This window comes from Pleurodeles waltl, chromosome 4_1 (assembly GCF_031143425.1).
Source record: "Pleurodeles waltl isolate 20211129_DDA chromosome 4_1, aPleWal1.hap1.20221129, whole genome shotgun sequence".
NCBI lineage: Eukaryota > Metazoa > Chordata > Amphibia > Caudata > Salamandridae > Pleurodeles > Pleurodeles waltl.
The window spans coordinates 766,173,190-766,185,749 of record NC_090442.1 but is presented as its reverse complement, the minus strand read 5'-3'; the positions used below and the strand labels follow the sequence as shown (position 1 = coordinate 766,185,749).

Below are 12,560 nucleotides of genomic sequence, written 5' to 3'. Positions count from 1 at the left end.
GGTCAGGGCGTGCGGCCATGGGGCAGAACTGGGAAAATGCAATATACAATCAGCTTTCAGGTTATTGCCGATACACACAAGGGATTTTTGAATTACTGGGGAATGCAGCTTGAAGGGGCAATCTATGTGGACAGGGTCCTGCCCAGGGGTCGCGCGATTTAATGCGCGTTGTTCGAAGCTTTTAGCACCTTCATGCAGTGGGTCTTTGTCAAGAGTAGTGGGCATTATGCGGTGACCCATTATTTGGATGACTTCTTTTGTAGGAAGGAAGGGTTCGCGGGGAGTGCCGGACGGCTCTGGAAGGTTTTCAGGATATGGCACAGCAGATGGGAGTGCCGTTGGCACCCAGAAAGACCAAAGGCCCCTCATAGTTTCTTACCTTTCTGGGTAGGGATTTAAGACTCCAGTATAATGACGGACAGATTACCGGCACAGACAGTAACGGAGATGCTGTTTTTCTTGGACACGGTGATAGGAAGCACGGAAAATCGATTCGAGACAGCCCAGAAGCGGTTGGGGTACCTTAACCTTGCTTGTAGGACAGTTAAAGGGGGGAGGATGTTTTTGCAGGTGATTAGGGTCGTGCATGTCAGGCGCAGTTTTGCCACACCAAAGAATAAGAGGGTCAAGGGGACTCGGAAGATGTTAAGGTGGGAAATATTTCTGAAACAATTAATTGGGGTACCCAGGTGGTTCTGGGAAGAAGAGACAGCATGGCAGGTGCAGATATTTTCAGATGCGGCAGGAGCGCATGGTTTTAGAGATTTTCGGGGATGGCAGATGGTGCTCGGAGGCGAGGCCAGCATTTTGGTGACAACTTAGGAGGAGCATTGCTTTTCTGGAAATTATTTTCCTTGCTGGTGGCCATGGCAGTATGGGGGCGCGAGTTAGCATATAGGGCAGTTTTCTTCAGAACCAACAACATGGCTGTCGTGGATTGAGGAACAGACAGGAAGCGAGGGATGTGAAGGTTTTTTGCGCTGGTTGCGCCGATTCATGTTGCAGGGCTTCTCTCGGAAATTGTGATCTTTAAAGCTGTCCATATACCAGGAGTTGTCAACGAGATTGCGGTTTCCCTGTCCCTTTCACAGGGGCAGCGTTTCAGCAACCTGGGGTCAGGAACGGAGCGGACCAAGACAGCGGTCCCGGCAGACAATTGGGAATGGGGGTATGATGATCACGGGTGGGTGGTGATGTTTTTAGCGGACTCCAATCGGCGAAGTTACCGGCTGGCCTGGTTGGGGTTTTTTCAGTTTTTGAGCGGTTACAGGAAAGTTTGGGGGCAGAGTGACAAACAGTTAGAGCATCAGGAGTTTTGAGTTCTTGTACGGTGCATGTTTCAGAGAGGGTATCAGCGGCCACTATTTGGGGGTAAACTGGCAGGTGGACCTTTTTTATGGCAATTGTTTTTGATCACGACCCAGCAAGAAAGGATCTGTGGGAAGAATGTTAAAAGGTTGGGGCAGAATTAGAGCGGTGGGGGGTAGAACGGCCAGGGAACCCAATTTTTGAGTCGTTACTAGATTTGTTACACGAATTGCCGGTATGTTGCGTAGATGAATACGAGCTAGCAATTTTTCCGCTTAGGCAGGGTGGATGTTTTTTGGAGCTTTCAGTCAATCCTCACGGTTGTCAAACAAGGAAGCCGGGGTTTTTGTGCACAGATCAAGGTCCAAGCTCACTAGTTTTCAGCTCTTACGAGTGTTGAGGATGGCGTTGGGTCGTGTGGGCCGCCGGGCCATGGTTTTTTCGGTACACCTTAGTTTAGGTTTGGGGCAGCTACGGCCGCAGCGCATTCGGGTTGGGACTGGGCAAAAGGTCAAGGCGAGAGTCCGCTAGCGATCAAGGTGTTGTGAACTTTAAGTTAAGACCCTGAAAGGTGGGGCGATACAGTTGGAGGGGGTTTTAGAAGGGGGGGCGGGGGTTTGTTCTGTTAAAAAAAAAAAAAAAAAAAAAAAAAAACAACAAAAAAAAACAACACAGGTTACAGTTATTTTTCCATTGCAGGAGATGCGTTTGGTCCATCACAGAGCAAGATGGTTACATGGCTGGTCGGCCATTCATTTGTCCACTGGGCAGCGAAGTTCGTGGAGAAAACAAGATATATGGTCGGGGCCTGGGACTATCCAGCAGACGGCACGAGGTGCTATGGTGGGGAAAGAGCAGAAGGCGGTGGGGTAACCTGCTTCCTTTCATCACTGCTAATTTATGGAATTGGGGATGTGGCGGAATTGTTAATCATACATTTGGGAGAGGATGGCCTTGTGAAATTGTCAGAACTCACGTTACTGCAACACGTGCAGAGGGATTTTGGAGATTCTCAAGCAAAAAATGGCATGGTACATACTTGGGTGGACAGAATTTGTTCCGCGTAGAGGGTGGAGAGGGGCAGTTAAGTATGGAGCCATGGAGCGGGCTCGAAGGAGTAAAGGTTTTGCTGGGCGCAAGGGCAAAAAAATTAATGAAACACGAGAACATTACAGAGCAGGAGGTGGCACTGTTCAGAAACGATGGTGTTCACCTGTACACAATGGGAAACGCATAATATCTGACAAATCTGAGACTGCTGGTGGAAGATTTGTGGGGAGAAAATTGGTGGATTACAAACAAAAAATGAGAAGTACTGGGTCGCAGTAGCGTGGCCTTTGGGGGGGTGGGGCAGCAAAACGCCAAATGGGTTTGTGCTGGTTGGCAGTAGATGGGGGAGGGTGGTGAGTCAGATGCGGGCTTGGCCACCCTTCTAGGGAATAAACAAGCAGGTGAAGGCTCTGAGTGGGGGTACGCACGAACCAAATGGGGCATGAAAGGAAAAGGGGAGTGCGTAGGGGAATGGAAACGAGATAAGGGTTTGAAGAAGAAGGATGAGCGAGGAGATGTTAATAGGAGGGCGTTATTAAAGTTACGGTTACCTTTGAAAGTTAATGGTTATGTTATTTATGCAATCCTGTCCTAATAAATGACCTTTTACACTAAAACAGCTGTCACTGAATTATTTCCCGAAGAAATATGCACAATATTTTATCAATTGCGGTAGTGGCGAGGAGAACTTTGTTTGTACAGTCTGCTTGAAGAGGCACCGCTCTGTGGGGGAATTAACAACCCATTCAGGGGGAATATTATCGAAAGGGCTGCTCAGTCGATTGCGTAGAACAATATAATTAAATGCCTTGCGATCTCTGTCCATCCGGGGTTAAATGACTGATTGGTGCATTTGTGACCTTTATTTCACAGAACTGTGGAGTCGCAGACATTTTGATATGGAATCGAATACTCAAGATATCACCCAGATATGATGGCTAAATAGTGAGTACTGGAACTGGGATAGCAGTCCGTTTCAATTTGCCACGTTATTTCCTCCCGTGCGAGCAGTGTACACTAGTATATAAAATGAACATAATGGCGCCAACTTCATTCCAACTTTAGCATTGATAAAGGCATGGATTGCAGAAATGCATCTGCTGAAATGAATGAAGGAGTGCCCCTCCGAGTGTTCCGTTTTGTTCTTTAGTATAAAACGAATTAACTGTAATAATGATTGTGCACGTACTATCTACTGCAATTGTGCACGCCTGAGACACTTCACAATTCATTTACCTTGCATTATTATACTAATAGTTGAGTCTGAAAATATTCTCAATAAGTAAAAGGTTTTTCTTTGGGTTTCAACCGTAGACTATGACTTTCACTCAACATCCACATTGTCCCAGTGTCACCCATATTTTTAGCTTCTTTTGTTTGTGTTATAGTTTATTCCGTTGAAGAGCTAAATTCGTTTCCACAGTCCCCACTAGTTCAACAAGAGGTGCGAGGCTTGCATGTGAAGCTAGAAGCTCCTGAAACTACAAAACTACTGTTAAAAGTAAGTAGTTTCTTATGCAGTGTGAACTTCTTAATTCATATTCTTTCCTTGATTGTGCAGCAGTATCCTTCCTCTTATTGTTAAATGTGGGTTACACTGACTGGCATGCCATTGCTTCTCTCCTTGCCTGATTAATTACACAATAATGTTTGGTAAATTTGTTTGTGAAAGATCGTGTTGCATTTGTGCAAATGACCTTAACAGAGAAGATTCCCTCTTTAGGTAGAGTCACTCCCTTTTCCTTCGTCAAGTGCCAGAGGCTTGAATTCTAGTGATTTACCTGCCAATGCATCACATATTTGAATTGTATGTATAATCCACCTGGCTATGGAAGCCTTTGATACTGGCTGGCATTTTGATTGTGGTGCATGGGCCCAAAAACACTATTGAGTCTTCCGGAACTCTTTTGTAGATTGTACGCATTACATGACAGCCATCCTAGCATCTAGTATGAGTACTGTTGCTTCTGCCAGTATCTTTGGCATCTGCAAGAAAGCAGAAACTTGAATATTTTGATTCTAATGAAAATTGGACAGCACATCTTGGTTCAATGTTGGGTTAGTTCTCACTGCTGCCTTTTTAAATGTATTTGGAAGTATGGTTCTTATAGGTGTTGTAGTTGACTTACTTTGTGTTGTAATGAGATTGCTACTAAAATTCTATATGTTTCCTTTGCATGTGTAGAGTTAGAAATAAAGTACTACTTTTTCTTATAAAAAAAAGTATTTGACTGCATATTGATTTATTGTTTGTACTGTTTGCACTTCGAGTTATGAGTCATGGCATGGTCACTGAGCTCAGGGACGTAACAAAACTTGATGGGCTCCCCGCTGCAAAGTACATAGAAGGTGACCACCCCCTGACCCAGTCAGGAGCTTTCAGATCAGGAGCCTGCTGCCTGTGCAGTGACAGCCAGTATGTGTTGCATGACTGTGTGCTGCTGAAGGAGGCCACTGGAGCTCGGAGGCCCCACGCAGCACAGAGGGTATGGGGGTATTGTTATGCCACTGACTGAGCAGTATATACATCACCCCCCACAGTGAGGGGGTCTTGACTGCACATCAACCATTGGGAGGAAAGTGCAAAAGGGGTACTTGTCCCAGTTGCTCAGGATCCATAGTAGTCAGGCCGTGGGATATCAGGACTAAAATGCTTTACCTGCCAGGGTTGGGCCAGTAGCACCTGCATACCATGTGGCCTTCTGAAAGGGGTTCTGACACAGTGTATCTTCTTCCAACATTTATTCTTGTGGGTTCTGCCCCTTTCATAGGTGTCCGATACTAGAATAAATGGCTTTTCTATCTCTTTCTCTTCAACATCTGTCTCTCTTGACCTTTTCCATTAGTTAGCTTGTTGGTAGGTTATTTTGTTTTGGCATTTATAAAGCACAAAATATTACCTAAATAGGGTATGCTGATGCTAAAAAAAAACACAAACCTGTTCAACATCACTAAACAACATGCTTTACAAAATGGCAGCAGAATAAGACACCCTAACTTACAGGTGGCTGGAAAGAGGTAAGTCTTCAACAGATTTCTCAATTTCAACAGGTCCTAATCCTGGAATAGGTGCAGTGGCATAGTGTAGGAAAGTGCCCTTTTTGACTTGGTCACCCCCACTTTTTTTGCCACTGGTACTGAGGTTTTATGACTGAAGGTGCACTGGGTTTCTGATAAACAGGTCCCCAGTACCAGTCATCTTTCCCTAAAGCGAGGTAAAAGGTCTAATTGTGTACAATTGGCACACACTCTAGTACCTCTGTAAGTCCCTAGTAAATATAACCTCTGGTACCTAGGGCCTGGTACTAAAGAGGGCCCCTAAGGGCTGCAGCATGTACTGTACCACCCTAGGGGATCCCCCTAAACATTTGCACACCTCCAGCCATCTCAGACCGCGTGTCATGGTGCAAGCCATTAGTGAAAATATGACATGGCACACTCATTGTGTACCATGTCCCAAATCACTGCTTCTAATATATGTAAGTCACCCCTCCAGCAGGCCTTACAGCGCTAAGGCAGGGTACATTATATTTGATGTGAGGACATGTCTGCATGACCAAGTATGCCCTGGTGACGTCTAGTTTGATTACTAGACATTACAAGTGAACAGGGAAGCCATCTTAAGGTATGTACTGGACAGTCGCCCTTATGAGCTCCCCAGCTGAATAATGGCTTCACTGGAACCCATGATGTTTGGTATCAAACACCTCGTCTTAATAAATCCAGACTGATGCCAGTCTTGGATTTATAGTGACAGGCACCCAGAGGGCACCTTAGAGGTGGCTCCTGAAACCTGCCAGACCCTTAGTGTGCTGGCTGACTGGTATCGACCAGCCTGCCACCACAGACATGTTTCTGACACCCTGGAGGTGGGAGACAGTGCGCTCAGATGCCAGAAACAATGCCTGCTCCAGAGGAAGGTGTTATCACCTCCTCCAGCAAGATGGCTAGTGAATCTGCATACCAAGGCAAGGGCATCAAAGACCTGAGGCCCAATTGGCACCAGGAGAGTTGATAAATTAGTTATGCAAGTAGGCGTGCTGCACTAACAGGCTAGACACATCCAAATGGTGGGCAGACTGGTGTGCTCCACGCAAAAAGGGTTCCACAATCTTGTTTTGGGTGGAATTAGGAATTCTGGAAAAGGGCCATGCCCACTCCACACACGAAGTGGTCATAAAGGAGGTGTAGTCATCCCAGAAGTAAGTAGCTCTTTAGCTACTACCCTACACCCCCCTAAATGCATATAAATTGAGTATCTAGGTGGCCCCCCACACCAGAAGAACGGATTTGACTGTCTGAAGAAAAAAGAGGACAAAGAAGAGATGTAGAAGTGAGAACTGCGGACTGCTGGTGGATTGTTGGGGCCAAACCCTGCCTGCCTACCTACTTCTGTCCCGACAATCGCAACAATCCGACTCATCCTGCAGCTGTTTAGCCTCCAAAAGCCCCGAAGGACCTCCATCACTTTGCCAAGCCATCAGCATCTCCCCTCAAGTGGAGGAGCCGCTTTTCTGCAGCTTGCAGCCACCCCTGCAATGTCTGGTTCACAGTTCTGCTGACCACAGGGTCCACTGACGCAGCAGCTGCCAAGGAGGAGGTCAGCAAGCTCCAGGAAGGCAGATCCATCTCCCTACCAATTGAGAAGACACTAGGACCCACCAGAGCCGTCCTACATGATACCCAGGGTATTGGACCCCTTGCAGCAACCAAAGCTTGTTTGTCCAGTCTGGACTTGAATGACTCAAAGACTGACCAGCTGATGAGGGTCATCAGCATCGCAGAGGTCAGCACAGAGAGTGGCCCAGCTATCCTGTTTTGTCCCCACCTTGCAGGTCCAACCGAGAACTGTGGGCACCTCTGACACAGGAGCACCTGCCAATCAAAACCCTCTGCACCTGAGCGCCATGGCCGGGTTCCTGAAAACGGACATTGCTCCCTGCTCCAAGGACCCCACAGACTAGGACCCCCATTGGGAGCTCCCTGATTTGTCTCCAAGTCCCCCTTTGCAGACTGTTTCTAGGTGGTGCCCCTCTTCGCCAACCATGCAATGCGCAAGGCATCTGACCCATCCAGCACCTCTGCAGCCGGACATCACAGGACAGGTAAAACTGAACTACTGGTGTTTCTTTTGGCCTTTTCCTCTTAGCACCCTATGACCTTAAGGGGACCCCCGAGATACTTCTGCGAATACCCGTACACAGTATATGTACTTTAAAGTCATTGCCACGTAAAAGGGCATTGGTGTATTTACTTACCCCTTTGTGAAGAATTCTCTTCAACAGTACTTTCCTTCTTTTGAAGATTTTTCTGGTGTTGAAACATTATAGAAAAGTGTTATATTTTTCTAAAATTGCTCTTGAGTTTCTTCTTGAGTGTGTGCAACAAATGCTTAGCATTACCCTCTGGTAAGCCTAAACTGCGTGCACACACTACCACAAAAGAGAGCATTTGGGATTATTACTTTAATCCCTGTAAACCAATAAATGTTGCCTGGACTACCTGCACAGTGTCCCCTTACATTCGGTACACTACATAGATAGCCAGCTCCCTACACATAGAGTTTCATTTTATAATAGCTGCAGTGAAAAATGTCCAGCCAAGCAGCCTTTACACTAAAATTTGGAATTTCGAGAAGAAAGTTATATTTGGACCTCAAAGTACCAAAGGAAGTGCGCCATCAAAACCTGTGGAGTAAAAGGGATCGATCAGGAGTAAAGATGGATTTGAGCACTAAGCACTTTGAGTTGAAAAATATTTACTTTGTCACCAGCGACCAATGCAGTGAGGCCAGTGAAATAGGATTCCTACTATGAAGGCTAAGTACCAGTCTTTTAGCGTAGTTTTGGAATATATGCAATGTCTGAATAAAAACTGCCAGAAGCTCAAGATAACAGAAAAACAATAATCCCTGTAAAGTGGCAAAACAGTGTTCAAAATGTGGGCCTTGTGAAGGAGTGAAAAAGACAAAGGACATGTTTTAGGAAATGTAGTTGAAAAACAGCAAGATTTAACAACTGAGGAAATATTCTGTCTTCCTTGTAATTTTGAAAGAAGCTATTAAGGAGTTGAATTCTTTCTTCATTGTGACAAGGTCTGTCATTTTGGTTTCAAGCCTAGATTTTTTTTTATATTGACCGTTTGACATCAGTTGCCTTTGTCCTCTTCTTTAATTGGAGGGTTAGGGACTTTACCTTTCCTCCGGGCTTGATCCCTTTTTGAGGCCAGGCCAGGTGTTTTAGGCTTTTTTAACAGATCAGTATTGTTTTCTTTCAATCTATTTCTTGGGTATCTATGGTTTTTAATCATTGCTGGCTTCAACATTGATAGTGTTGTTTTTGACGTGTAATCTGATCCTTTTGGTTTTTAAGTCCTATGTTCCATGAGGCATACTTTGCTTCAGCTTTACCAGCACCAAAAGTATGGCTTTCAGTACCATTTCTGGTAGCTTCATCTGTGGCGGCTATCCATCTTTGATGTTTAACTTTGTTCACTTTGTGGCTCCATACACTCTAAAGAGTCAGAGCTGTCTTCATAGGATAGGCCATATTTGGCTAAAGTTGACCGAATGATGTGCCCAACATCAGTCTCTTATTTTTAGTCTTTGGTTTAAAATACATTTGAGCGAATTTTCTGTGGCTCTTGAGCAAAATTTAAAAAGTGTTTTTTCCATGGCCACTAAAGTCAAGGTAAATTTCCCAGAAAACCGCTTCTCCTCGGGGTTTAATTTAGTGTTGTCTCCTCTGTTGGTGTTCTTGCCCCCTCTTGGTTCAAGTGTCCAATCACCAATTTTTTTCATTGTAATTCGACCCAATCCTCGCAGCAAGATTTTTTGCTTTCATTCCCAAGGGCAGAAAAAATAGTCTGAAAATGGAGGTTACGCCCTGGGTCACTGTGGACTCATGCTCAACTTCAGAGACTCCGTCTATTGTCAATGCCCAAAGTGAAAACCTCTACCTATTCATAATGTTTATGGATACAACAAGATGGCAGAATAATGCAAAGAACATGAATCTAGAAGAAGCTACACAATTTCACATTCTCAGAGATTCACAACATCTGTGGGTGGCACATACGTGGGGTGTTTGCTGTGTGCTTGTCTGCTCATTGCTCAGAATGTATGCTTAGTGAATGTTTACTACTATGAGTGTTTAACTGGGAGACGGGTAGCAAGGAAAGCCTGTAGCGCCTGGTGTGTTAATCAATACTACATGTGCCAGTGAACAACTATTAAAGGAGTGTCACATGTATTTCTTTCTTCACCTAGTAAAGAACTTTGCATGTGGAAATGTCCATGGATCATGATCGTGTTAATCAGGAGCAGGTTTTTTGCTTATGTAAGTTGCTATTATGTGTGGAAAAACATTTTGTCTATCTGCTGTGTTATCACTAGGTTTAAGTAGATGTTTCATAAGAACTCTTTTTTACACATTTTGTTGCAGTGGATGATTGTTTTCAGTTGTTTGCTTACTATATCATTGACACTCTGTGGAACTAAAAATACTGAAGTTAAAGAACAAATGCTGAAAATTACCTACCTTGACATTCTGGGCAGCACTGGCCTGGTTTGGTAATAGGACTGGCACACGTGGTCTGTGGGCACACCAGAGTGGTGCACAGTACATTGCCACTGAGGCAGCTGCAGCGCTGGCAGGCATCAGATGGAGAAGTAAAGGTCTGGCGATTGGCATATTCCTGGCCCTGGAAGAAGCAGCTGTCACAGGTGGGGCAGCAAAAGGAAGAGGGGACTGCATGGGTGCACTGCTGGGCACAAGGATTGCGAAGGCATGTCACCACTTCACTCTGAAAATGGACGTAACAAGAGAATTAAAGCCGCTGTCCACATTGCTTTTTCGGCAGCCATATATTGACAGTCAGATCAACCCAACTATTCTATGCCGATTCTAATGCTAGTCCACCCCTTTCAAGCTTAAATAGGGAGTCCGTCAGGATTCTTCACTTAGCCTGACCCTGTTTAATGTGTACTAAAAACCTTTGACCCTTATTATGCAGTCCATTGGTGTCTCAATATTCTCATATGCTGATGGCACACATCTCCCTTTATCTATATCTGAGCAAATCAGTTACTCCCAGGCACTTTAAAGATTGCTTATTCTCAGTTGCTAAATGGATGCATAAGACCTGTCTGTCATTTAATTTATCTAAAACTGAGATTTTGTTTTTGGTACACCTGGCTCAATTTGGTCCCATTCATGCTGGCCTTTGGATTTAGGTAAAGCTCTTAATCCTTCAACCAAAGCCAGAAACCTTAGAATTCTCCTTTCTCAAGGCTTGTCCTTACGCTTAAGATTAGAAGAGTTTGCGCATCCTGCTTTCATCTTTCGAAAGCCCTTACAAAGATTCTGGATTTTCTACCTGCAGTATGTTGGAAATCCCGGAAGTGAACACATCTAGGTTGGATTATCGCAACTCGCTTTACAAAGGGCTCCTCAAATACATCATTCAACAACTGAGGACAGTACAGAATGCTGCAGCTCGCTTAGGCCCATATTTATACTTTTTTGTCACAGCATTTGCGTCATTTTTTGACGCAAAAGCAGTGCAAATGTACAAAATACAATTGTATTTTGTACGTTTGCGCCGATTTTGTGTCAGAAAACGACACAAATGTGGCGCTAAAAAAGTATAAATATGGGCCATAGTCTTTAAACTAGCAAGCCACCTTTTTGCTTGGAGTCACCCCCAGAATGTACACTGGGTCCACATTCATAAAAAGGTCCTTCTTAAGACCCTTCACTCCATCCCACTTACAGAGTGTGAATTGCCTCTAGCATTGAGACGTCCCTTGGAGTAGCTGTTTGTGCTTTGCAAAATTTCAATTCATTCATTCATTTAGCCTGTGTTACATCTTCATGAGTGTAAGAACGCTTTTTTCAGCTTTAAATGCACTTCCCAAAATGCTTGGTGAATGGAGTATTTTAGTAATAGAAATTGTGTGCACAAATGATCATGACAACTACTATCCTCTTACATTTCTAAACTTGTCCTAATTATGAAGCGCCATTGACTCCATTCAACAGTTCCACTAGTAGAACGGTCAAGCATCCTTACAAGATTACATTAAAAAGGTAAGGAACATGAACTTCCTTGTCTTCAGAGTGGAAAATCTTCCAATATGTAAAGCATGATAATGCCATATATTACTCTAAATTTAAAATCCACCAACACCTACTAATTACATCAATGCAGTAGTCATAGAATCCCATGATGATCCAACTCAATCAGAAATCAGACTCCAGTGAATGATTGAATTCTCAGGACCGGGGCTTGAAGTTACCCAAATTCTGACAGCTCTGCAATGCCATCCTAACAGCAATGCAGTGCTACGCAAATCTCAGTAACACAACACAACATAATATAGAATAACATAAACCTTTCTTTAAAAAATTGGCACCTGGTCAAGCATCACAGTATTGTTTTTTCATAAAGGGGAAGATCAAGGATTACAGAGCAATGGTGACAAGGCAAGATGGAATGGTTCACCCAAAAAAAAGGTCACCAGTGGAGATACAGTTAGGGCACTAGTTATAAACTGTGTGGCTGAGACAAATAAGACTATGTTATTGCCTCTAATAGTCAAGAGTTCAGGATCTAAATGTCTTGCATTGTGCAACCTATAAACCAGGGACACCCGAGACCAGAAGAAGTGTTAAATATCTGGTACATGAGAGGTTAGTTGCTCAGAGAGTAGAACCAACAATCTTAACTCTTCCAGGAATGTTGTAAAGAAGAACTTGCTTGTCTTTGCTGCTAATACAAATCCATGAAAAATACTATTTGACTCTGTGCTGTCTTGACCTTGTATTAGATTGCATCTATGCAGGTTCTATATTTATTTTAATTTCTGCCAGTATGGTCACAGTACTCATATCAATTCCAAAAGCTGATCGTAAGCCCTTAGTTCTTGTCCTAAACTTCAGTCACATTAAGCCCCTATCAAACAAATGCCACTATGGATTGTCTTTTAACCTTTGAGTAGAAGACAGTGGATTACATTTTATAAGGGAAGATTCTGTTCTCAAGATCCAGTTGTATCAACTGGTTCTGTAAAAAAGGGTAAATAAAAGAACTGAAGTGCTCCAGACTGGTTTTGTTTTATGAGAAACATTGTGTGAAGAAAGGGTTTTCCAGAGTGAACAATGGAAAATGTACTTTACTATTGGTTGTGAGACATTTTGATA

At 43.9% G+C, this 12,560-nt stretch overlaps 1 protein-coding gene across 1 annotated transcript in view; it reads right to left on the bottom strand.

Annotated features, from left to right (window-relative positions):
• The window catches only part of KCP (kielin cysteine rich BMP regulator), a 521,393-nt gene that overhangs the window by 150,974 nt on the left and 357,859 nt on the right, over positions 1–12,560 (bottom strand). The window contains exon 42 of the mRNA XM_069229392.1: positions 9,897–10,161. Coding sequence (XP_069085493.1) covers positions 9,897–10,161 — 265 coding nt within the window. The remainder of the gene's footprint in view (positions 1–9,896; positions 10,162–12,560) is intronic.